Source organism: Mustela erminea, chromosome 1 (genome assembly GCF_009829155.1).
Source record: "Mustela erminea isolate mMusErm1 chromosome 1, mMusErm1.Pri, whole genome shotgun sequence".
In the NCBI taxonomy this organism is placed as follows: domain Eukaryota; kingdom Metazoa; phylum Chordata; class Mammalia; order Carnivora; family Mustelidae; genus Mustela; species Mustela erminea.
Genome location: NC_045614.1, coordinates 219,742,779 through 219,766,768, shown reverse-complemented (window position 1 = coordinate 219,766,768; position 23,990 = coordinate 219,742,779). Strand labels below are relative to the sequence as shown.

The window sequence follows — 23,990 nt, the reverse complement described above, 5'->3', positions numbered from 1 at the left end:
TTTGGGGTGCCCGAGGCATCCCGCTGAGAGGGGTGGGTGGTCTCAGGGACCTGACAGGGACCTTCCTCCTGGGAGAATGGAAGGGTGCACCCAGCGTGGGCTGATGGGCCCGGCTTCAGGAGTGGGGGTGGGGCAAGAGTTTACCAGGACCGGGGCTGAGACCTACCGACGGGGCGCACAGGTCTAACACGGCTGCGCGACAGATCACCTGCAACTCGGCCGCTCGAAACCACACACACGGACCCTCTCCCGGCTCCTGTGGGTCTGAGGTCTGGGGCTCCGCTGGGTCCTGCTCGGAGTCACAGGCTGGAACCCAGCTGTCTTCCCATCTCCCGTGAGGTGTGGAGGCATCTTCTGGACTCACCGGTGGCGGGCAGGGTTCGGTTCCCTGCAGGTGTGGGGCTCGGTCCCCGTCACCCCATCACGTTCTAGACGTGACGCCCTCTCCATGGGCAGTTCACAGGGCAGACGGCTGGAGAAATCTCTCTGATGTCTTCAGGTCTGACCCACACGGCAGAGTCTTCCATTCGATGAACTCAAAGTCAACTTATTAGGGACCTTAGCGACTCTGTCCATTCACACTCAGGGGAGGGTGACGGAGGTGTGCACGCGGAGGGGTCAGTATGCACTAACTAATGCTGAGTTCTGCTTCGAAATCGGGGGACAGGGCTGCACGGTCAGCAGCACAGAGGGACTCCCATCCCAGGAGGTCAGACACGCAGCCGTGGGGAGCAGGAAAGGAGTGTGTGTTAGCTTGTGGGGTCGGTGTAGACAGGAAAGCATTGGAAGCAATTCTGCCTTTTCTTTTTCTTTTTTTTAAGGTGACGCATCTGTACACAGAAACGTGCAGATCTTGCATGTGCAAATCTAGGGATTCTGCGAAATGCACCCACATAACCCACATGCCGTCAAGATGGTCACCATTCCCACTGTCCCCCGTGACCCACTGGCCAAGCCCCCCGCACAGGGCAGGGCTGCCCGCGCTCTAGGGCCAGTGGGGAGTCTCGCCCGCCCGGGGCTTCCCGCAGGCGGAACCGTGCATTGTCTCCTCAGCTGTGTCCACTTCTCTCCCTCAGCACAACGGGTGTGGAACATAGTGTTGAGCACTGTCCATGACGTGGGTGGACCAGGGTCTGCCTGTCCATCCCCTTAGGAGAGACAGCCCTGTGCCTTGCAGCTTTTCACTCCTACAGACGAGGTCGTGCATTCTCCTGCTGGTCTGAGTTGGCGTCTTTGTGGCCCTTGGCCGGTGCCCTGGAGTGGACTGAGGAGCCGTGTGGCCAGGGTCCGTGGGACAGCTGGGACGTGCTGAGGAGATGCTGCGTGGTTGGACCTTCCTGCCTCCACCAGCTCCGAGCGAGGCTCGCACCCCCCCCCCCCCCCACCTGGCCTGGTCAGGAGAACTTCAGCCAGTCTGGTGGCTGTCACGGTCCCCGTTATGTTCCCGGAGGAGGCACTGAGTCTTAACTTGAGAGGTGGGTTCTCGGTCTCCAGGGGACCCTAAGTGTCACCACGTTAATAGCTAAAGCCACCCCTGTGTCCCCATGGCCTTTTGGTGCTTTAGAAAGTGGCTGCCAGACAGCAGATGAAGACTCTGGGCTGGAGACGTCCCCCGGGCGGGGCCGGTTCCCAGGGTCCCGGCCGGTGATGCTCTCTGACGCGCTGACCCGTGTTTTCAAAAGTCCTAGATGGAAAAATGTCCCTTCCTGCATATCCTCAGCCTCGAAAATACGAAGACCAAATATCAGTTGTAGTAACAAACGAAAATGGGTTTGCTTTTGCTATAAACAAGGACTCTCAAAATGGGTGGAAAAAATGCCTTTACAGGCCATCTTCAAAAACACACGCCAATGGATGTGGCCGGAGAGATCACAACCGGCAGGACGACGGAGACGCGCCGCCAAACGCGAGCGCAGGAAGCAAGCGCCACGGCCCTGCCCCGTGCGGGCGGACTCCCCGCCGAGCCCCGGAGCGCGGGGAAGGGCGGCCCAGGAGCAGGTGTCGGAGCCGGCCCGGCTGCTCCTCCCGGCGCGGGACGGGTGGGTGCCCCCCTGCAGTAACGGGGTGAGCAGCCGATCCAACATGTCGCGTTTACGAACTTGGGACAGACGCAGGCCCCGTGGAGCCGAGGCTTCCCTCATAACCTAGTTCCGGAACGCCGGGTTCTGGGGTGGGATGGAGGCTCCTGCTCTTCTCCGCGGGGCTGCGGGCAGGAGGGGGCTGCGGAGGCCAGCGGGGAGCAGGCTGCGGCCTGACTTCCCTCGTGAGCTCCCAGCCACGGTTCCAGTCGGAGGATTCACGGATCCGTGGAGCAGACGCGGTCCCGTCTTCAAGGGACACACATATTTCTGCTTTCCCGCTTGGCCTCAGGAGGGGTCTCTGGGCCGACCGCTCCCAGGCAGGGTGGGGACACCTGCAGAGGAGGAAAACCCAGAGATCCCGACTGCCGCGGTGGGACCTGTGTGTGGAAGGCAGAGGAGGGGGGTCCGGTCGCGGCTGAGCCACCGCCGGTGCTGCCTCGCCCGCAGCCGCCCTTCCCCAGCCGCCCGCTCAGCTCCCCGCCCTGGACACCGGGTGTCTGCACCCCTCGGCCCCACACGGAGCAGGGAGTGGCGGGGCCTGGGGCCTGACCGCGGCCCTCCCAGGTGGGTGTTACAGGGTTACGAACCCGTTTTGCAGTGGGTCCGACTGAGGTGAAGGGGCGGGCGGTGGGGAAGGAGCCAGGTTCCCTGGTGGCTCGGGGCCCTGGGGCCGCGGCTCCCCACCGCAGTTCCGGCTCGGGGGGTCACAGGGCATGACGGGCACACGTTGGGCTGGCACGGTAGCCTGTGGGCCCCATGGATGACGCCCGGGAAGGGAAATGTCCCCCCCAGCACGGGCACAGGTGACATTGGAGCAGGGGCTGAGACGGGTGTCAGACAGCCCTGCTAATTGTGTCTGGGGTGCTGTTCTCCACCGGAGTCCTGCCCTGCCCCTGTCTGGCTCTCCCTGGTGTGTCCTGAGAGGGCTGGTCTGTCCCTACCCCATTTGCTGGGCTCCTAGGCCCTGCCTCTGCCTGCCCCGGCATTGCCCTGCTTTACCCCCGGACCCGAGTGTGTCCAAACCCACGTCTGCCCCTCATGCCGCAGTGGCCCAGCAGCAGGACAGAGCGCCCTGGGCATTTCCGCGGCTGCCCGTTTCCTCCTTTCCCCCACTCTGCCCTTTCTGAGGCCAGGACCCCTCCTGTGAGGGGACGGCCACGGCCCTCTGCCGCCTCTTTCTGGACCACGGCCGGGTGTCCCCGGGGTCTGCAAGTCCCAACTCCTCCTCCAGGACTCACTGGGGGCTCTCTGGGGCTTTGTCTTGTTGGGTCTGGGCAGCTCTCCCAGCCCCCTGATCTGATGCGCTTCTGCTTCTACAGCCCAGGGTGTCGGGCCCCTCCTCCCTTCTCCCCTGCCTAGATGCTCCTTCCCCAGCTCCCCACACCTGGAGGGGGCTGTGGGCCTGTCCCCGGGCTGAGTCTGCTGTCCGCACACCCGCACCTGACCCCAGAGGTGTCCGTGCTCCCTCCTGCTGGAGAGGGACATGTCAGCCTGGGGGGGTCGTAACTCCTCACAAAGAGGACCACGGGCAGAGGAGTGAAAACCTTTAATCGGAAAAGTCACGGACACGGATGCAGTGAGCAAAAACACAGGAAGGAGTAAAAATAAAACTAACATATAAAGAGGGTCTTCAGTAAAATGTAGGACCAATCACTCCCTCAGGGAAAAGAGCTTTGGGTTGTCATTTGTTTGTTTGTTTGTTTGTTTGTTTTTTTAAAGAAAACAGAAAACACATCACCTTGTGCCCCCAGCCAGCCTCGGGGCCCAGGCCTCCGAGTAGATGGGGAGGGGGTTACACGGGTTAGCACCTTTGTTTTCAGGGTTCTCGGGGACACAGGGCTGAGGAGCCACCATTTTCTGCTGTTTGCTGGAGATGCCGGCCCGAGTTCATGCGCTCGCCCAAGCTCCACGGCCCAAGGAGGCGGAACCGAGGCCTGAGCCCTGAGCAGGGAGGAGGCGACTCAGCAGGGGTGAAGCGGGAGAAACCTCCACCCCGGCTTTCCAAAAACGAAGGGTCCCCGGTCTCCCGCGACTTTACTAGCAGACCCCAGTGCGTCGCGGAATGCTGACTAGAGGGCGGGTTGTGAGAAAGAGGAGGCAGGGCTCAGGCGACCCCCCAGGAAAGGCAGCGCGCTGCGGGGGTTCAGAGCCTGCAGAGGTCGGGGGATGTGACCACGGAGGGGATGGCCCGGGCTGGCGCGTCCCGGGGCCAGAGGGGTGGGTCAAACACACGGCCTTTCCAAGCCCGTCCTTTCTGGAAACGTAGCTGTCGGGCTGGTGCGGACCGCGGGGGCCTCACTGCTGTTCCCGTGGGGGGCGCCCGGCGCTAGCCCTGCGCCACCTTTCTGGACACCGTCTGGTAGAAGACGCCACGCAGCAGGGCCTGGTAGCTGGGCACACGGAACAGGTGGCGCTCGCCGAAGGCCACGTCGTACTCGGCCGTCTTGCCCGTGACCAGGACGCGGACGTGCGGCTCGTTCACCTGGCGGCCCACCACCACCACGAAGATCTCGATGTCCGCCCGCTGGGCCTCCTGCACCGCCTTCTCGATGGCGGCCGCCGTGGCCCCCTGCGAGTTGCCGTCGGAGAAGAGCAGCAGCCTCTTCTTGGCGTCGCGGGACGAGGCCTCGCGGTAGAAGCGCGTCACGAAGCCCAGGGCGTCGTTGACGTCGGTGGCGTCATTGAAGAAGCTCATGGCGTCCACGGTGCCGGCCAGCACGGTGTAGTTCTGCAGGAACTGCAGGGCCCCGCGGCCGGGCTGCTGCTGCCCGGGGCCGCTGTACTGCGCCACGGCCACGCGCACGTCGTGGGACGGGTCGGTCCGGCCCGCCGTCAGGAAGCGCTCGGCCAGCCGCTTGGCGAAGCGCTTGGTGGTGTCAAAGTTGTGGCTGCCCACGCTGGCCGAGCCGTCCAGCAGGATGGTGATGTCGGCCGGGGAGGAGAGCGTGACTGCGGGATGGACGCGGGTTAGGGCGCAGCCCCCGCCTCCTCCGGGAGCCCCCCCCACCCCGCACACCCCAGCTACGCACTCGGGCAGGTGTAGTCCGGACACTTCTTGTCTGTAAAATAGGAAAACCCAACATGAAGCTGCGACCTCACGGACAGCTGTCCTCTCCGCAGCCCGCCCGTAGGACGGCGGAGCCCCCGCGGGGCAGGCGCACGGGTGGCCCTCCCGGACGCCTGGCTGGCACCTCCTTGGCCCGTGGGCCCCACCAGGAGGGGACACCCCCTACGCAAGGGTCAGCCTGAGGTATGATTGTGTGGTCCTCCCACCGACCCCGAGTGGGTCCCTCCCGATGGGGAAACGGAAGCTCAGGGAGGCCAGTGTGGCCGGCGGGTCAGAGCCCAGGCCGCGCTCTGTGGGCAACGCTGACCCGGGGCTGACCACGCAGGCCAGTCGGACCCCAGCGGCTCTCTCTGGCTGTCGGCCCACCGCCCGCACCACGGGCCCCGCTCTGTCGCCAGAAAGAGGCTAGAAGAACAGGTTCTGAGCTGGGGGCCGGGGAGTGGTCTCGGCTCCAAGGGCGCCCAGCGCACAAGTGTGTGGCCGGACCGCAGGGGGTGTGAGGGCTCCCGGGACAAAGCAGCAGAAGCACAAGGGGCCCCCCTGCCGACACTGGGCCACGGCCTCCTCCAGCAAGAGCTTGGGGCCGCTGGTGGGGAGAGCCCGTACTACTGGCCGGGGCTGACCGGCTCCTGCGGCAGGAGGTCACGGTGGCCCCAACCACCTCCCAGCACAGCCGCGGGGGAGGGTCCCCGCGCCGAGCCCACCTATACAGATCTGGGTGGTGATGTTCTTCAGGAAGCTGTCGTCCAGCAGCTCTGCGTAGTTCTCTTTGACCAACGAGATGCCCGGCCGGCCCTGGGGTGCCAGGCCTTGGCAGGAGATGACGTTGAGCTGGTCGGAGCCTGCGACGTAGCCGAACATGTCCTTGATGCCCACGGAGACCACCTGCAAGGGAGGGATGGTGTGGCCCTGGTGGGGACGGCGGCCTTCCGAGGGAGCAGGGGTGCGGGGGGCGCGGGGGCGTGGGGCATGGGGCAGGGGTATGCGGGGGCGCGGAGGCGGCCCCACCTGGATGTCGGGGCCACAGAGCACGCTGAGCGGGGTGGTGTCCCTCTGGGTGTCCGAGCGGCCGTCCGTTATGACGAGCGCGATCCGGTTGTTGGTCGTGGACGGCAGCAGCTGGTTCCGCGTGTACTGCAGGGCCTCCCCCGTGAACGTGCCCCCCGCCAGCCACCGCAGCTTCTTGATGGCTCTGTGGGGCGGGCGCTCAGGGTCAGCGCAGGCAGGGCTCGGGGCGGGCACCCTCGGGGACCACAGGGACGCGGGCGGCCGGGCGCACGGCACTCACTCCTTGAGCTCCTGGAAGTTCCTGATGCCGGGGCTCCGCAGGTCCACGTGCTCCTGCATCCGGTTGTGGCTGTACTGCACCACGCCCGCTTGCGACTGGTTGAGCTCGAACTGCGAGCATCCCACGCCCCGGTCAGGGGTGGACGCGGGGCTCCCCGCAGCCCCCTCCACCCCGCATCGGCCCTGGCTCTCACGCTCCAGGGGGTGGGCAAACGCAGCCCCCGGGGCCCAGCCCCCTCCCGCCCGGGGTCCTTACTGGCTGCTCCCCGGAGTGGCTCTGCCTCACCTTGACCAGCTCGTCCCTGCTCAGCCGGTCCAGGACCTTGATGATGAAGTCCTTGGCGATCTCGAAGTTCTGGAGGCCGATGCTCTCCGAGCTGTCCAGCACGAAGAGGATATCGATGGGGCCGCACTTGCACTCTGCGGGCAAGGACCGCGTCAGCCTGGGGGCCTCCCGGGGCCCCACGCAGCACGGCCACCCCCACTGGAGCCGGAACCCTAGGGCTTCTGGCTCGCCCACGTCCGTGGCTGGCCGTGCAGGTTCCTGGGACGAGGAGGGGGCCGGACTGCGCCCCAAGGCCACAGTGCCCTGGTGGGGCGTGAGGGCCAGCTGCTGCCCTCCCAGGCAAACCAGGAGGAGGGGCCTAACCCACCACCCTCAGGTACCCCCGAGAACCGCGCTCACGACTCACCACAGCAAGCTGGGGGAAGAGGAGAAAGAAAGAGTTATGTTCCGCGGAGACCCGCCACCTGCACGTCCTGGCAGGGCAAGCTGCCCTGCCGGGTGCCCCCACCACCCCCAGGGACTTCCTTGTGAGGGGGACACACTCCTGCCCCCCCCGCCCTCCACCCATGGTTTAAAGGATCCCCCCACCCGGCCCGTGAGTTCCAGAGGGAGGCGCTGGGGCTGGCAGGACCCAATTCTTTCCAACTAAGACACTTCTCCCAAGACGAGGGCTACTCACAGCACATCTTCATGATGATGTCCAAGATCTCGCATTCCTGCGGGGGAGAGACACGCACCAGGGGCTGAACGGGGCTGAACACCTTGCCCTGTACCACGGTGGGGTTCATGCGCCGGGTGTCGGACACCCAGGGCAGGGGCACCTGACGTGGTCACTGCTCCATGGACACCCCATGTCCCTCCATGAGGATCGTGGTGTCCCACCCCGTGGGATCCGGGGCCAGAGCGGCCAGCCCCCCAAGGACGTTTAGGGACACCCACTTACATCTGGCCCCGGCGGTCCCGTGTGTCCTGGGGGCCCCTGTCAGAGGAAGGAGCGGAGGAAGTTGGTAAGGGTGCGTAGCTCCCTGAACTGCAGGTCTGAGCAGGTCCCTGAGCGCCGAGCCCTCGCCGCCCAGCCCCCGGGCTGACCCCACCTCCCCGTAGGAGCCGCAGAGCCTCTGCACACTCAGGGCTGCGGGACAGCCCCTGACTGCCCCGTGTTCTCTGACCGCCGGGGGCGCGGGTGGGCTGGGTATGGCCCTGCGTGGGGGTCCCCGGCACTCGCCATGGGATGAAGAGTCCCTTACAGTCTGGCTGTGCCCCAGCCCTCAGGCACCCGCCCAGGGCTCTGCCGCTCTCTCTTCACATCTAAGCGGTGACCAGCTGCTCCCCCTTTCCCGAAGCCCCCACAACCCTCGACTCCGCCTGTTCCCTCCCCTCCTGTCAAAGGGCCAGCGTCTCCCAGAGACCCACTTCCCAGGTTCCTGCTCCGACTCCCCCGCAGCCTCAGAATCCCAGGGTGCCCTGCCCTGGCTGGCCACGCCCACTCACCTGGGGGCCTTCGGGGCCCCGGTACCCCTTTGCTCCTTTGACACCTGGGGGTGAGATGTCGTTGTTCTGGAAGGGAACGGCACCCGGTCACCACCGACAGCCACACCGCCCTGTCACCACCGACAGCCACCACCGCCGGACCATCTGCTGCCGGTCCGTCCACGGCCCCGGCGTTGGAGAGCCGCAGAGCCTTAGCGGCCCAGACGGCACACGGCCACCTCCCGCACACCCCCCGGCGGCAGCAGCCCCTCCAGGTGGTTTCCCGGCGGCCCCAGCGGGCTCTGCACTCACGTCCTCTCCGGGGTCTCCGGCTTCTCCCTCATCCCCCTTGAGGCCTGGGTGGCCTTTGGTGCCCTGCAGGGGACGGGGGAGCACATGGTAAGTGGGGTGGAGTCCCGGGGAGAGGGCATGTGTGTGTGGCTGGGACCCCGGCCCAGGGCTGGAGTGGGTTCCCCTTGGGGAAGCAGGCCCCTGGGGTGGGTGGTGACCAGAGACACCTCCCTTCTCAGGCGCACACCGCGGGCCGGCGGCTGTCCCCAGGACCGGCACCCAGCGGTCCCTCTACGCCACCAGAGTTCTGCTTCCCATCAGCTCTAGGAACCGGGAGTCCCAGCACTGCACTTCCTTTTTGAGAAGCAGAAGTTTGGAAAGGAAAAGATAAAGGAGACACCGTGTCCCACATGCAGAGACACCGAGGCCAAGTGTGGGCCCGAGGACGCCCCGAGGTTCGGGGGTCAGTCCGCGGGAGCCCAGAGGGGAGGCCAGGCAGGGGCACAGACTGAGACACGTGTGGGAGGGGCCTGGGCGAGGATGCAGGCGTGTCGCACACGTGTGCGCGTGAACGCACCGGCAGCGCGATGGCGGGCGTGTACTCACGTTGATCCCAGGGGGACCCCTGCTGCCTGGATAGCCCTGCGGGGAAAGACAAGCCAGTCACACCAGGCTCCGGCCTGGCTGGGGGAGGGGCGCCCCACGGATCACCCCCGCCACCCCTTCCTCGTCCCACCCGTGGTCCTGGGCCCACCCCGGCTGGCCCAAAGGGGACGATGGGGCGGGAAGCGGTGGGGGGGACTCACAGGGAAGCCCGGGAAGCCCTCGGTGCCGTTTCCGGGAGGGCCATCTTCCCCCTGCGGAGGAGAGACCACGTCTGCCCCTGGGAATCGCCCAGGCTCCAGGGGGTGCCCGAGGGGCTTCACCAGCCCAGGAGACACCCCCTGCGTGGGACCGGCCTGTGTGTCCCCGGAGTGGAGCGGAAGGGCCCATGCCCATGGTGACCCAGGGACCACAGCGGCCGAGAGCGGACAGTGGCCCGTGGAGAGCCTCCCCAGACCCTGCTGCTGGGACTCTCGGATCCCACACGGAAACTCGCCCCGGCAGAGGCCCCACCCAGGCCCCGAGCCCTTGGCACCGCCACTCACCCTCTCACCCATCAGCCCAGGGTCTCCAGGCGGTCCTGCGGGCCCTGGAGCTCCTCTGGAACCCTAAGGAGGGCAGGAAGGTTTGGGAAAAGTGAGTGAGCAACGCAGACGCAGAGGCCCCGCAGGTCTCTGAGGCAGGGGACGGGGGACGCAGATAAAGGAGCAAGTTTCTACCCATCGGCCTAGCAGCGATGAGTCCCGCGGCCCTCCACAGGGTACCCGGCTCCGCGGGGGCCGGACCTCCGCCTAGTGACACACCCGGGGTCGCCCCTGGGATGCCACAGTCCCCTCCCCTCTGGGCTGGAAGTTCCAGACAGGCAAGAGCTCCAAGAAGCAGAGGGACACTGCCTGGGTGTGCGTGTGTGTGTGTGTGTGTGTGTGTGTGTGTGTGTGTAAGCACGCGTCCATCAAGGTTTGCAAAATCATAAAAGGTTTTAGAAAATGTTCATATTGAAAAAAATTTTTAAAAAACTTTGTGAAGCCAAATTTATAAGGTGTAATGTGCAAATAAAATTAAGTTGGAAAGAAGTAAGCTAGATTGTTATTATTTATGTCCAGGGGATCATATTTTAGATTTAAATTCTGGTTTTTTTCCTTCTGCATTTTCCAAGTTTCCTGAATGACACAGATACCACGAAATGCACTAAAGCATCTGTGTGCGCCTAGGCCGGGTTGGGGGGCACTCACCTCGGGCCCTGGGGGCCCCTCGTCACCTCGGTAACCTTTAGGTCCAGCGGGACCAGCCTCGCCCTGCAGAGGGAAACATGCCTGTTGTAGCCCTCTCGGCCCCGCACCGGCCGCCCACCCAGACCCCCGCCGGCGGCTCAGCCTGGTCTACACCTGGAGGCCAGCTGCCTGCCTTTCTGGGTCCAGAGTCTCATGTCCCAAGCGTTTAGGGACATCCCCGGCCAGGCTTGAAGAAGGGCTGAGCGGACACCACGCGTGGAGCCTCCTGGCTACTCTGGACCCCGCGGCCAGCACCCTGGACTGAGGCCTGTCCCCCTGCCCCGTCCTCGGGCAGGTGCCTTCCAATGAGGCCTTCTTGGCTCGGTTCTCCCACAGCCCCTGGTTATCTGGCCTGTCCCAGTAACCAGCGGGCACCCAGAGGTGCCACTGTCCGGCTCTCCCGCCACGACCACAGGGGAGTCCAACTCCGGCCAGGGCTCTGGCGCCGGGCCTCAGGCCCTGGCATCACACACAACCTGGGACTGGGCTCGCCAGCCACGGGGACCCGCAGCCCCCGACTCAGTTCCTGGGGAGTGGCTCTGGGACCTGACAATGGGGCCGACTCTGGTTCCCGGGGCGGGGTGGCCTGGGGACATGACAGGGGGTCGGGAGGACGATGGGAAACAGAGGCCCTCTGTGCCCTCAGCCAGGGCAGTGGAGGTGGTCCCAGGCCCCAGGACACAGGGACAGAGGGCCGCTGCGCTCGGGACAGTTTCCGCAGCTGCCTCAGCAGCATCGGTGTGGAGGAGGAAGCGCCCCCGGGAACACGGCCCGAGGGCCCCGCGGCTCCTGGCGGGCGGTGCCTGTCCCCACCGCAGGGACCAGACGAGGGAAGAGGCGAGGCCAGGACGCTGACCCTTCCTCCAGTTTCTGGATGGTTCCATTGCTGCTTCTTGGCATTTGGGAAAACCCATTTCCCAGAAACTTCCTCCCCGACCCCGTGGTGCGGAAGCCAACTGCCCTGAGGGTCTGCAGGGGTTCGGAGGAACAGAGAGCCCCGGAGGTGGAAACAGTGCCGAGGTTGGGAAGTTGAGCGACCAGCATGGAGAAACCTGATCCCCAAGCTGCCTACGCGCCCACCCCCCGCGGAGGAACAAGCGGCCCTGCCGGAGGTCAGATGGAGACCCTCCCCAGCTGGACCACGGGCTGGAGGGACACGGGGCCTCCTCCCAGCAAGGCCAGGGGTCCCTCATCCCCCGCAGCCTTCGGTAGTGTCCGGTTTTGACACTGACAGTGGTTCTGGAAACTGGAAACCCAAGAGTAAAGCCCAGTGGCAGCTCTGCCTCGCAGTGTTTTATGCCGTTAGTGTCTTGAACAACTTCCTGAATTGTGCTGCGGGGGAAGGACCAGATCACCGGGCGGCGGGATGGTCACCAGCTTGTCCTGGTGGCCGGATCACCGCTGGGGAGCTGGTGCGTGGGGAAGGCACGGGAGCCTGAGGATGTGGCGGGCGGCGGGAGCAGCCCCTCCTGGGACAGCTGGTGTCATGGGGGCGCGGGGGGAGGCCAGCAGGCACAGGGATTCTGGGGAGACCCAGATAAGAGAAGCTAAAACCTGACGTTCGTGGCCTCGATCACCAGGAAAAGTCGCTCCTGCCATTAGCGATGTTGTGAACACAGGCTCAGCAGTCACAGAAGAGCTCAAGCCAGGTCAAGCCCACCTCACTTCTAGCCCTGGTAGAGCCTCCAAGTGAAACAGAAAGGAAGCAAAAAGAGTACAACAAAAGAGGAGAATGTACTTGGAATCTTGTAAATGAGCAGGACATCCTAAACGACAAGTCCCCAGGGCAGCCACAGGCAGACGGCAAGCTTGGAAAAACGTCTGCACCGTGGGTTCGGGCCTCCCGCACATCCACGCGGAAAGACAGACTCGATGGAAAATGAATGGCTGAGGGGAGAACCAGAAGGAGGGACACTGCCTGAGGCCTGAGGGACCACGCGCAGCCTCCGCACAAACTCTGCGCGCCACGAGAGCTCACGGCTTTCTCCTGAAGAGCGAAAACACACGGGTGAAGTTCGATGGTCCCTCCTGTCGGCAAAGGTGTGAACGCGGTGCCTGCTTCATGCTCTTGCGGGAATGCGAGGCGCGGCTCGATACAGTCGCGTTACCTGGGAGATACGCGCGCGCTCACGCAGCCCCTCATGCACCTGTATCATCTGGCCGAGAAATTACGCTGTGAAGAGTTTATGTTCTGGATGTAGCCTTGGAAGTGTTTCAAGATGGTTGGATGAGGGAGGGAAGCCACAGAACTTCGACACCTATTTTATCTGAGAGGCATCCTCTGCCTTTACCGCCCGGGAGGGGGAGAAGCAGACACAGCCGGCGGCCGCAGGGCCCACGATCACACACGGCCACAGCCGGAGAACCGCTGGCTCCCAGGAGCCCAACTTGTAATTATGCGGGAGGACAGTCTCCCACCGAGCTGGTCTCGGAGCGGGTCTGGACGTGGTCCTCGCCTCCCACAGCCCGCACTGGAAGGGACCCAGGTGCATTTTTAAGATCCCATCTTGACCCTTGGCAGCCCTATTATGGCTTCTTCTTTCTTGTGTTTTAAATTCCTTTTTTGTTAAAATCCCAATTCCAAATTTCTCTCCATAAGAAAAGCCACCAAAAAGCCACAAGCCAAATCCCAGCAGAGCCCGAGGCCTGGGCCCGCTGAGCCGGCCCCTCTCCCATCCGCCGCCCCGTTGGGAGCTCTCCACCCAGCAGGGGGCCACCCCCTCTCCCACCCACGAGGAGGTCCCCATCCCAGCTCAGAGGCCATTCCTTTCTGTCCGCCCGGAGACCCTCCCTGCAGGCCAGGCGGCGGAGGGGGCTGGGGGTGCCCGGCGAGTGGCCCCCATCAGAGCAGACGGAGAGGGTCTGGGTCGAACAAGGGGGTTGCCCGACGGACGCAGGGAGGACACACCCCAGCCGACCCCTTCCTGAGCTCTCTTGGGGGGTAGTCACCCCGGGGCCCTGGCCTGGGCGGCAGGAGAGCCTCGGGCTCCTCCAGTTGGGGGTTTCAGGGCTCAGGCACCCGGAGCCGCGTGGCTTCCAGGCCTCCCCTCCCCTCTCCTGCCGCAGCACGGCCTCTGGAAGGCGTCCCATGCAAGACCGATGCTCGGACACCCCCAGTCTGGCTCCAGTGAGGGTCTCACGCCCAGATTCCACACGCAGACCAAGCCTCTTACCCCCGATGCCTCCTGGGGGCTCAGACATGGTCTCCAGTGTGGGCTGGCCCTGCCCTGGCAGACCAGAGGCTGTCCCCAGAGGTCCGGGGTCCCCTGCTGTCTTCTTCCAGAGCCAGCTGGGCCAGGACAGAGGGCAGAGCTCCGAGGGCGGCCAGGGGTCCGCTCACTCAGCTCTGGTCCTGGCAGATGCCGGCCAGGTGACAGGGGCAGCCTCTGGCTGTCCCCCTCTGAACACAGAGTCTGTGGGCCAGGGGACTCGGCCACACAGGCTGCCCCTGCCCCCAGGTGGCTGCTGACCCTGGCAGCCCCTGCAGGAAGCCCCCCAGTCCGAAGTGGAGAGCGCCCTCCCTTAACTCCAGGAGCTGCCCTCAGCCTTCCTGCTGGCCTGAGGGCACGGCCCGCCCGCCCCCAGACAGCTCCCTACCGGGTCTCCCGGGATGCCGACGGGGCCTTCTCGTCCCTGGTCTCCTTGGGGTCCAGCTTCGCCCTGGGGAGGGATGAGCCGGTGAGTGTGGAGGCCAGGAGAGGCCAAGCTGCCTGGGCGGCAGTGGGCAAGGCCAGCTGGCCAGCTTGCCCCCAGCTCCCTGAGAAGTGTGCCGGGAAGCGGGGACGCGCCACTCCTCACAGGGGCCTGGCCTCGCCCCTCCTCCCAGGAAGTCAGCAGGCCAAGGGGGCAAGGCCAGGTGTGTGCAAGGCCTGCTGAGGCCTGGAGGTGCCCCTGACACTGGCTCCTCCAGCCAGCTCTGGACTGGCCCAGGGACCAAAGCTGCTGGGGTGCTCCCTGGGGTGCAGCCTGGCCTATGCTCCCATTTCCCGATCGCATCTCAGCAGGGTAGCTGGGGAGGGGCCGTGCTCCCCTGACGTCCTGCCCCAAGCCCCGTGCTGGGGGCCGTGCTGGGGGCCGCGGGGCCCTGAGGGTGACTCTGAGGAGCTGGGACGGGGCAGAAGGCACGTCTCTCTTCCAGTGACCTTGGCCTCGGGCTGAGCACACTCCCCATCGGGACAGGGGGACAGGTGCCCTTGGGAGGAGCAGCTTTGCCTGGGTGGTCACAGCAGGAGGGACCCCGGGGCCTGCCCCCGGCAGCGGCAGCAAGAAGGCCTGGTCCACACCCCACGTGTGGAAGACATCGTCCCTTCCCCGGGTCCAGAATGTTGGGGTGGCGCCTGTCACCCCCTCCTTTAACCAGGCCGGTGTGGGCTGCCCCGCGGCACCACAAAACTTTCCAGTGAACCACGGGGCCAGAGAAAGCTCCGGAAGGAGTCAGGGGGTGAGGGCAGCAGCGACGCAAGGCTGCCGGGCCTTGGGGACCACGAGGTCCACGTTCCTAAGTCTCCGTCTCTTCCGGGTGCAGGAGGGGCCATTCCAGGGCCCGAGCGGCCTTTACGCGGCTGCTGGGACAGAGGCGACTGTTTGGAAAATCACGCGTGCGATGGGGGAGGGGAGGCCAGTAAATCGTGCCGCGGGCCAGGCGGAGCAGCGACCTCGGGGACAGGCGAGCCGCCGTGAACGGCCCGGCAGGTGCTGCGCTCCCGGCAAACGTGCTGTGTGTCCCGGTGCGATTGTGCGCGTGTTCCGGCACGCGAGGGAGCCTGTGCGCGTGGTTGTGCGCGTGCAATTGTGTGTGTGTGTGCAAGTGTGTGCACGATTGTGTGTGTGATCGTGTGAGTGTGGCTCCCCCGGACGCGCTGGTCCTGGTGAGGAGGGAACCCTGCGCTTCTCCTCGGCTCTCCCGCACTCTGCTCTGCTCATCTGGACCCACACCCTCTTCCTGGCCTCCCGCAGCCCCTGGAGACATCTGGGGCCAGGGGTTGGGGTTGGGGGTCGGGTCTGGGTGTCCCGGGCTGGGGGTCTGGGCTGGGGATTGGGGCTGGGGGCTGAGCACGGGAGCTGCCGCCCCTCGTGAACCAGGGTGATGGCCTTTGGGAAAACAGCAGGTGAGGGTGTGGGTCAACTGAAATCTGGAGGACAAGGGGACCTGGTGGCACATGTCCTGTGAGGGGATGGCCTGACCCCCCCGGACCTCAGGCTCTGGCCCCCTCCTCAGCCTGATGAACAGTGACTCACCGGGTCTCCCCGTGGGCCCCGCACACCGGGGGTCCCCCGTGGTCCTCTTTCCCCAGGGCCTCCCTGTGTGGAGAGAAGCAGAGGGAGGCTATGGCTCAGCTCAGACAGGCGTCGGGGGTAGGGGGTTCGAGGCCCGGGCGTGGGCTGACCCCCCAGCAGGACACCCCACCCTTTCAGAGACTGAGGCCCCCCTGAGCTCAGATAGGAGTTGGGGGCCTCTGAGCCACCCTGGCCTCTTCATGGCGAGACCCAGGGCCCAGACGCCACCCCGCCCACTCACCCTCTCGCCGGGGGCACCGTCCGGTCCCGGGTTTCCCTGGGATTAAGGGGAGCAAACAAGACCAGTCAGTCGGGGCTGGAAAGTGCTCTGGGGGCAGCTGGGAGCAGGAGACGGAACGGGGCTGCTCACCTCGTCACCGGCCTCTCCCTTCTCTCCTGGGGGACCGGGCAGACCCGGCTCGCCCTGAGGGGAAGCGTATGGAACCGTCGGCCTCTGACCTCGCCCTGGGGCCCGGGGCTGCGGCTGCCGCTGCTCCTGGCGGCCCCCCTGCCCCTCCCTGAGTGCTTACCTCGTCTCCGGGGGGACCCGTGTTCCCTGGCCTCCCGGGCTCCCCGTCAGCTCCAGGGGCACCCTGGAAAGATCCGAAAGGTCAGTGGGCGGGGACCCTGCCCCGGGACCCTGCCCCCGGCCTACTCACCCAGACTTCAGGCCGCCCTCCCGGGACTCCACCGTGAGTGGACGGGCTCCACGCCGTGCGGACGGGGGCCCCCGGGCCCGTCTGAGCTCCGCGACACGGGGCGGCCCTCCCCACCCCACCCCTGCCTGCCCCGGGGAGGGCTTCTGAGGAGGCGGGGCTGCCCGACCCATGTCACTTACCTTCTCTCCTTTCCGTCCGAAGGCACCCGGGTCGCCCTTGGGCCCCGGGGGTCCTTGAGCGCCCTGGTGAGAAATTGGAGGGGGTCAGTCCTCGGCCTTCGACAAGCAGCCCTCGGGCTGGACATGGATACGCCGGACGCCGGGGCGCTGGGGCTGCACGCGGTGCGGCCCCCCGGGACTTCTTAGAGCGTCCAGAGAAGAGGGGAGACCCGCTCGCTCCTGAGAACTGGGTCCCGAAACGTCAGCGACAGAATACGACTTACGTCAAACCCAGGCGAGCCCTTGCAGCCCGGCAGGCCGGGGTACCCCGTCTCCCCCTGGAAGAGAAAGGCAGATGAGCCGTCGGACTCTCGCTCTGGCGCACCCACCCCCTCCCAGGGAAGCCCCGCCGGGATGCTGGTCTGAACTTGACCAGGAGGCGTGGGGTCCACTGGGGCCTGGCGCTGGGCGAGGACTGTCCCCCGCCTCCCGGCCGGCGGGCTCACCTTCATGCCGTCCACACCGTCGATGCCTCGCTTGCCCTTTTCGCCCTGCAAGGTGCCAAGACCGAGGTTCACAAAGGCCAGACGGCACCCCTAGGGCAGAAGACGCGTCCCTGCCCCCACACTCACCTTGTAGCCCTTGGCTCCCCTGGATCCCTGCAGAGTCGAGGGGAGAGAGTGAGGGACGGCGGCCCCCCAGCGGGAGGCAGGTTCCCTGGAAACTGGCCAGGGGCGTCTTCCCCGGGAGGCAGAGGAGGGCGGGCAGGACAGACCCCCCCCAGCTCATGGAGGTTTGGACACGCGGGCGATGGGCCGGGTGAGCGTCCGTCGCGGGGGCGGGGCTCTGCGCCCGAGGGTCGCGACCCGCAGGCCTCACTCACCTTCTCCCCCCGGCTCCCTTTTTCTCCCTACAGAGCAGACGGAGGAGAGAGCGGGTGTCACTGGTGTCCTGGGGCCCAGGGCCCTGGGACGAGCCCAGAAGTGTGTGGGCCCCGGAAGGGCCGACCACTCTGAAGGGAGGCGGAGACACACCTTCATGCCCTGGTAGCCGATGGGTCCGAGGTCCCCGGGCCTTCCCTGGACGCAGAGGAGGGCGCCTGTTAGACACCTGTGGGGGCAGACGAAGCCCCCGCCCGGTCTCCCGTGCCCCCCACTCTGCTCAGGCCCGGCCAGCCAGAGAGCGGGTGGGCTGGTCGCTGCCCGAGCCCCAGAGAGCAGCCCTGACGTGAAGGCTCCACCTCCCACACCTGGGGTTCTCCTCGGGGGAGGGGAGGGGAAGGTCAAGGGCCCTGGGGGTGGCGGGGGGAGGGGAAGGTCTAGGACAGCCCCCGGAGGAGGAGCAGGGGAGGGGGAGGTCACGGGCCCCCAGGAGGAGGGGGTGGTCTGTGGGGAGACGGCCTCGGGCTGACCCCCACCTGCCCCCCTGAGAGCCGGGCCGGAGCGCAGTCTGGGCGGATTGGGCGGGGAGGGATGGCTGTGCGTGCGTCCTCTGCCCTCAGTGCCCCTGGGGCCGCGTGCTCTGAGGGTCAGGCCGCAGGACCACGGTGCCCAGCAACCGGCCCTCCGACAGAAGCTTCCATCGAACCCAGCCCCCTCCCTCCTCAGGCTTCTCCGCAGCCCAGCCCAAGGTCAAGTGCTTAACACTCACGGGGTCTCCGGCTTCTCCTTTCTCTCCGGGAAGACCGGGCTTCCCACGCTCTCCCTGGAACACAGAGCAGGTCAAGGCTGGGGGACAATTTCTGTTCGTCTCCCATCACCTGGCAGAAAGACCCTGACCTGCTCCCGAGAGAAGGGTTAACGAGCTAGTCCGTGGACCTGCAGAGTCCTTAGGGCACTTGGGCTCCTTCCCCGTCACTATGGCTGGCCACGGGGTCTGTGAGGTCCGGAGCACTGCCCCCCACCCGCCCGCAACCCAGCAGGCCCCGCGCTGGCCAGCCTGGCCCCTAGACCTTTCCCCGCGGCACCCGCTTCTGCTGCACGTGGAGCTCCCAGGCCGGGGAGGTGGCCGGGCTCGGCTCCTGGGGCAGTGCTCACGCGGCTTCGTGGCCGTGGACTCTAATATTTTTAGGACCAGCCAGAAACCTGCACCTGGCCACGCTGTATGTGTTGGCCACTGAGGTGGACTTCCTGGGCGAGCCACCCCTGGTCTTGGGCATCGCCCTCCCCGGGGAACGTGCTTCGGGGAACAATGGAGCCTCCGGTCAGACCCCGCCCCCCACACCAGCCCTCGGCCCCAGCATCAGCCCAGGGTCCCCTGTGCAGGGACTCTCTCCCCACGGTGGGGGCACCTGCTCAGCGAGGGGCACCTTCCCTCTCCCTACAGCTGGTGTGGGCGGACGCTCTGTGGGGCATTAGGACAGCTGCCTGGGGTCCCACTGCGCCCCTAACACCAGGGCTTTCATGCCGCGGGCACATCTGTCCGGCGCCGCACTTCTCTTCCTCCAGGGACGGGCGCAGCCACTCACCTCGTACCCAGGGTCCCCCCGTGGCCCAGGAGGCCCTCTGGCCGGCTGGAAGACAGACAGAAAGGTCAGCCTGCGCTTGCACCCGGGGTGAGCCCAGAGGGGGTCGGGGCCCCCCACTCACCTGGCATTCGAAGGAGCAGCACTGCCGGAGGAAGGACAGAGGACACATTAGGAAACGGGGCTCCGCAGAGGGCCCTGGACACCCGCCTGCTCCCGGATGGGGGGCACCCACGGAGGAAGGGGCTGGTGAGGCCCCAGGTGGGGAGGGGAGTGGGTTACGGGGAAGGGGTGGATGGGGACGGGGGGGGCGAGGGAAAGGGGGCGCTCCTACCACTTGTTCCACATTGTTTTTCTGAAAAGTGAGAAGGAAACGTGGAGTTAGTTTGCGTTCAGAGCCACGGGGTCTCCCAGCCCCCAGGAGGCGCGAGGGCAGAGGCTGCTCACGATCATGTCCGTGATGGTGTCGATGGTCTGGGCGATGACCTCCTCCGCGTCCCTGTTCTGCCCCCAGTCGGCCGCCGTGAAGTTCCGGCGGTACGTGTGGTCCGTGGCGATGATGCTCAGGCGAGGCTCCTGGCGTGGACGCGGGGTGAGGCCGGCGACAGCGGGGACCCTGGCCCCCCGTCTCTGCGGCCCCCCGCCTGCACCTCAGGGCCCCCCAGGCCACGCCCGGCGCCCAGCCCAGAGAGGGCGCGGGGATGGGGGCGCCTACCAGGTGGTCGGGCGTGATGGCCACGGAGAAGACTTTGACGCCCAGGTGCTTGGCCTCGTTCACGGCATCCTCCAGGCCCCCACATGGCTCCTTGTAGCCCTCCAGGGGGTGCCCGTCGGTGACCACGACCAGGTACTTGTTCTCCTTCAGGTGGGAGCCCCTGCGGGGGGGTGGGCGGCAGTAAGGCCCCCACAGCCTTGGCCCCCTCCAGCCCCTGCTGACCCTGACAGCTCAGGGCGCCTCGGGAACAGAGCTGGGACCCCCAGGACTGGAGGGGAGGAGCTGGAGGCCAGCGGCCCTGCAGGGAGACCCAGACCCAAACGCAGCTCTCAGCGGGCGGCTGGCTGTCACGCTGGGCAGTCTGTCCCTGCCCGTCGAGCTGCCGTAAAGGGGGAAATAAAGCTCTGTGGGATGACAATTCTCTAGCACACTCTCTGGGAGATGCACATATGACCAGGGGAGGGGCCCAGGTCCTTGCCTGCCCGCAGGCTCCCTGACCAGGGGATCTGCGACCACAGGTAACGGGAGGGGCCGGCTGAAGAGGGGCTGTGGCAGCGGAGGCTGTGGCGGTGGGGGCTGTGGCTGGGCCGAGCTACCGCCGGAGCAGCTGGAGCACTTTGGGTCCTGTAGGCCCCTCTGCTTTCATTGGTTGCGGAGACAGGACAGCTCAAGGGGGGCAGCAGATGCAGACAGACCCTTGGCAGCCACCAGCACGGCGCCCTGGTCACAAGGAGGATTCCCAGGGCGACCGCCAGCGGCCCCAGGATGGCAGGGCAGCCTCTGAGGGACAAGCTGGGGACGCGCCGGGGACACGGGGAGCTGCGTGCGGACGCAGAACACCCACCCCACGAGCAGCTCCTCCAGCCCCTTCTTGATGGCGCAGTCCGTGTAGGTGCCCTTGCCGAAGTACTTGACCGCGTCCACTCTGGCCTTGAGGGCGTCGCGGTCGCTGGGCATGGGCCGGAGGGGGCTGATGATCTCCACCTCGTCGCTGTAGTGCAGGGCGCCCGCGTTCCACACCAGGTTGCGGTCGCACCGGTAGTACCTGAGACCGCAGGCCGAGTGAGAGTGCAGCCCCGCGGGCCGGCTCCCCGCTCCCGCGCCCCAGCGGTGCCTCCAGGCCCCTCCCCCGCTGCCCATGTGTGTCTGTCCCCGGGCACCAGGGCCACCATTTCGCAGGAGGACACCCTGCCCAGCCCCGTCACACCCCAACAGGGAGGGGTGGGAAGCACAGGCTGCACTTCCTGGGTCCCTGCCCTGGGGACCCCACGTGACCCATGGAGGGGGCGAGGGGGGCGGGAGGGCCACCCTAGCCCTGACCTCCCGGTGGGGAGCTGTGGGACCCTCCGGGGACGGGACCACAGGGGAGGGGCGGGGGCCAGGGCAGGGCGAGGTCGGCTCGAGGTCAGCTCTAAGTGGGACCCTCTGAGTGGCCGTCCTTCCCTGTCCCTGTGCACCCTCGCCAGAGGCTTCCGGCGTTTCCCCGGCTGGGCACAGGTGCCCACCACCTGCTCAGCCGCAGGCGTGACCAAGGCCCCCACCGTGCGGCTAACGGGGTCGGCAGCAGGAAGAGCTGACCCCATTTCACAGGTGGGGAAGCTGAGTCCTCAGAAATTGAGTCACGAGCCCAAAGGCACCTTCGGGGAGGGGGCGGTGGGCCTCAGGAGCCCCGGCATTTTGGCTGAGTTCAAGGTTTCGGGTCACACGCCCCACACTGGGCAGCCCCCATCCTCTGTCTTTGAAACCCCCTCAAGGTAGGTGGGCGGCTGGAGGCCCTGGTCCCCGAGTCAGAGGGTGGACAGGGACCAGGTGGGACAGGGCCAGACCCTGCACAGGGGAGTGGGGGAGGAGCCTGGTTCTGACCTTGACCCTCCCCCCATGGCCTTGACCCCCCCCATGGGCGTGTCTAATTGCAGCCTCACCCAGTGCTCTAGGACCCACCCCCTGAGTGCGGGGGAGGGAGTGAGTGAAGCCAGCAGGCCCTCTGGGCCCCTCGGACCAGGACTTGAGAACACTAGGGTGTTGGTCAGGACACAGGCTCTGACCGTCTGAGGTCAGTGTCCAGGAGGTGGCGAGGGCACTGGGAGGAGCCGCAGAGCCTCCCACCAGCTCCTGAAACCCACTCAGCTGGGGAGCAGGAGACACGTCTGGGTCCCAGGACCCCCGATGGCAGCACTGTCCCTAGGTCCCCGCTTGACCAGGAGGACTGGTGCCGCCCTGCCGTCCGCTCCTTCTCAGACTTGGCCCTTTTCTGGCCCATCGGAGCCACTGCGGACGCAGAAAGGTGACGGAGCAGCCTCGTTCACCCCGGCTGTCCCCTGGGAAGGGGGCTGGGCTCCGCCTGCCGACCACCACCCTCCCCAAGAGGCTCCTGGACACCCGGGCCCCCCGGACCTGTCTTTCAGGTTGTCAATGAAGCGCTTGGTGAAGGACTTGACCTTGTCCACCAGGGCTCCGTAGGGCTTCAGCCTCAAGGCCACGCTCTCGGAGGTGTCCAGCACAAAGAAGAGGTCCACAGGGCAGTCTGGCCAAACAAGGGGTCGGAGGCCTGAGGCTCAGGCCCCACACCCTCCTGGGTGCAGGAGGCCACCTCCCCCAGGTGCTGGCCCAGAGAGGGCCTGGGTGACCGTGAGAGCCCCCACGCGGGTTCTGGGAAGCCCGCCCGGCTGGCGGGACAGCCGTCAACTCCCGGAGGCCGGGGAGCCCCACTGTGGCGGCAGGACCAGGCCGTGCGCTCTGCACTGTCCCTCTCGGCACGGAAAGGACCCAGGGCACGACGCCGCCTGGACAAGGTGTGAGAGTGCCGGCCGGGGAGGAGTCAGAGGGAAGGAGCCCCGAGAGCAAGTAGGCCAGGCCCGGAGGGTGTCGCCCCCCATCCCCCATCACTGGCCGGCCTGACACCCCACGAGGGGGTAAGCTTGAGGGGCCGGGCCCTGCTGCAGGCCACGCTGGGGAATTTCACGACCCCCAGGCCGGCCGCGGCCCTCCCGTCTGGGGGAAGGGTGGGGTCGGGTCCCGGCGCAGAAGCGGAGCCAGAGGTGCTGGGAGTCACTCACCCTGGAAGGCCACGGCCCTGGCGTTGCCTGGGACGTCCTGGGCGGCTGCCCAGCAGGCCTGCAGCAGCAGGGGGAGCAGAGCGCGGGCCGGCTTCATGGTACCGTCCCGGAGTCACCATCGAGCGAGGGCAGGGGTCCGGGTGGGCCGCCGAGGACCGGAGGGTTGCAGAGGAGGACTGTCTGTGCTCTCCAGCCGGTGGAGTCCCAGCCCCGGAGGGCGGGCCGGAGGGCGGCACGGAGGAGGGGCTGGGGCGGGGGTGGCGCGGTGGGCGGGGGTCTCCCGGGGAGTGAGTCACCGGCGGCCGCGCTCACTCTGGGGCCTCTGTGACAGGGCGCCGGCTGTGCCTGGGCTTCTTCCCGCTCTGGGGGACGCTGGTGGGCTCCCCACGCAGCGAGTGTAGGGTGCCCGACGGAGACCATGCGGGCCGGACGGTCCCCTCGAACCAGACGGCTCCTGCTGGGAGCCCACAGTGCGGTCAGATTTCCCAGGTGCTGCCCCTGTAAACACGGCTCGCAGGTCGGTCGACACACACTGGGAAAAGACATTTCGGTTACACTTGGGGAAAGCGAGTCAACAAGGACCCCCAGCTCCTGTGTCGTGGAACGTTTAGTATGTTGTGTGTCCCTGTCCTGTGTTCTTACAATCAAGCCAGCGAGAGGAAGAGTCAAGTATTGAAATCATCAGGAAAACACATTTGCAGAACTACGCATTTCAGGAAAAAACCTATGGAAGCAAACCGAACCGTTCAAGCCCGTGTTGTTCGAGTCAGTTGTGTGTCTGTGTGAACACACACACGCACACTACATGGAGAGAGGCCCCGAGTGTGGGGACGGTGTGAAGGCCCCACCTGGTGGGGTGGGCTCCAGATGTGGCCAGACCCCACCCCCCCGAAGTTTCCAGAAGAGCCAGAGCTGCCAACACTTGTCTGACACCAGCGTGAATGTTTTGTGGTTGTTTTCCGTGCGCTCACCGGGTGAGGGGCTCCGGCCGCCTCCGACTTCACCCCACCTGCACTCCTGCGTGGGGCCTTGGCTCTGGGCTTCGGCTTTGGGTTCAGACCCGGGAGGTCAGCGCCCCATGGGAGCCTGTCCGCTGGCCGCCTCCTCCCGCCGGAGCCGCTGGGTCTGCAGGGTCCCTGCGGGTTTGGGGGACATAGGAATGCGCTCTGCGAGTCACTGAGGACAGGGACACGCCCAGCCAGCCCTGTCACCCACTTGTGACCCACCGGAGCCCGAGCGGCATGGGTGACCGGCTAAGCCGTGGGGTCCGCAGCCCGGCAGGCCGTAACCCGCCCCTGCGGACGG

General features: G+C 66.4%; 1 protein-coding gene across 1 annotated transcript; it reads right to left on the bottom strand.

The window, feature by feature from the left end:
- Positions 1-3,796: 3,796 nt before the first annotated feature.
- Positions 3,797-22,908, bottom strand: COL6A1 (collagen type VI alpha 1 chain). Its single transcript, XM_032357629.1, has 35 exons — positions 22,686-22,908; positions 22,024-22,153; positions 20,474-20,674; positions 19,630-19,789; positions 19,362-19,490; positions 19,249-19,269; positions 19,039-19,059; positions 18,918-18,962; positions 18,101-18,154; positions 17,485-17,529; positions 17,334-17,360; positions 17,083-17,109; positions 16,957-17,001; positions 16,735-16,788; positions 16,472-16,534; positions 16,164-16,226; positions 16,004-16,057; positions 15,875-15,910; positions 15,595-15,657; positions 13,954-14,016; positions 10,318-10,380; positions 9,631-9,693; positions 9,289-9,339; positions 9,089-9,124; positions 8,504-8,566; positions 8,213-8,278; positions 7,665-7,700; positions 7,401-7,437; positions 7,128-7,136; positions 6,722-6,855; positions 6,437-6,546; positions 6,157-6,340; positions 5,853-6,033; positions 5,111-5,140; positions 3,797-5,030 (listed from the first exon to the last, which is right to left on the bottom strand). The coding sequence occupies exons 1-35, from the start codon at positions 22,780-22,782 to the stop codon at positions 4,408-4,410; spliced, it is 3,084 nt and encodes a 1,027-aa protein (XP_032213520.1). The 5' UTR covers positions 22,783-22,908; the 3' UTR covers positions 3,797-4,407.
- Between the last annotated feature and the right edge of the window lie 1,082 nt (positions 22,909-23,990).

Excerpts from the sequence above, each read along its gene's own strand:
- COL6A1 (XM_032357629.1), bottom strand. The coding sequence starts at position 22,782 with ATGAAGCCGGCCCGCGCTCTGCTCCCCCTGCTGCTGCAGGCCTGCTGG. Across the intron at positions 14,017-15,594 it reads GGGGCCCACGGGGAGACCCG|GGCGAAGCTGGACCCCAAGG; the intron begins GTGAGTCACTGT and ends ATCCCTCCCCAG. Across the intron at positions 6,034-6,156 it reads TCTGTGGCCCCGACATCCAG|GTGGTCTCCGTGGGCATCAA; the intron begins GTGGGGCCGCCT and ends CCTCCCTTGCAG.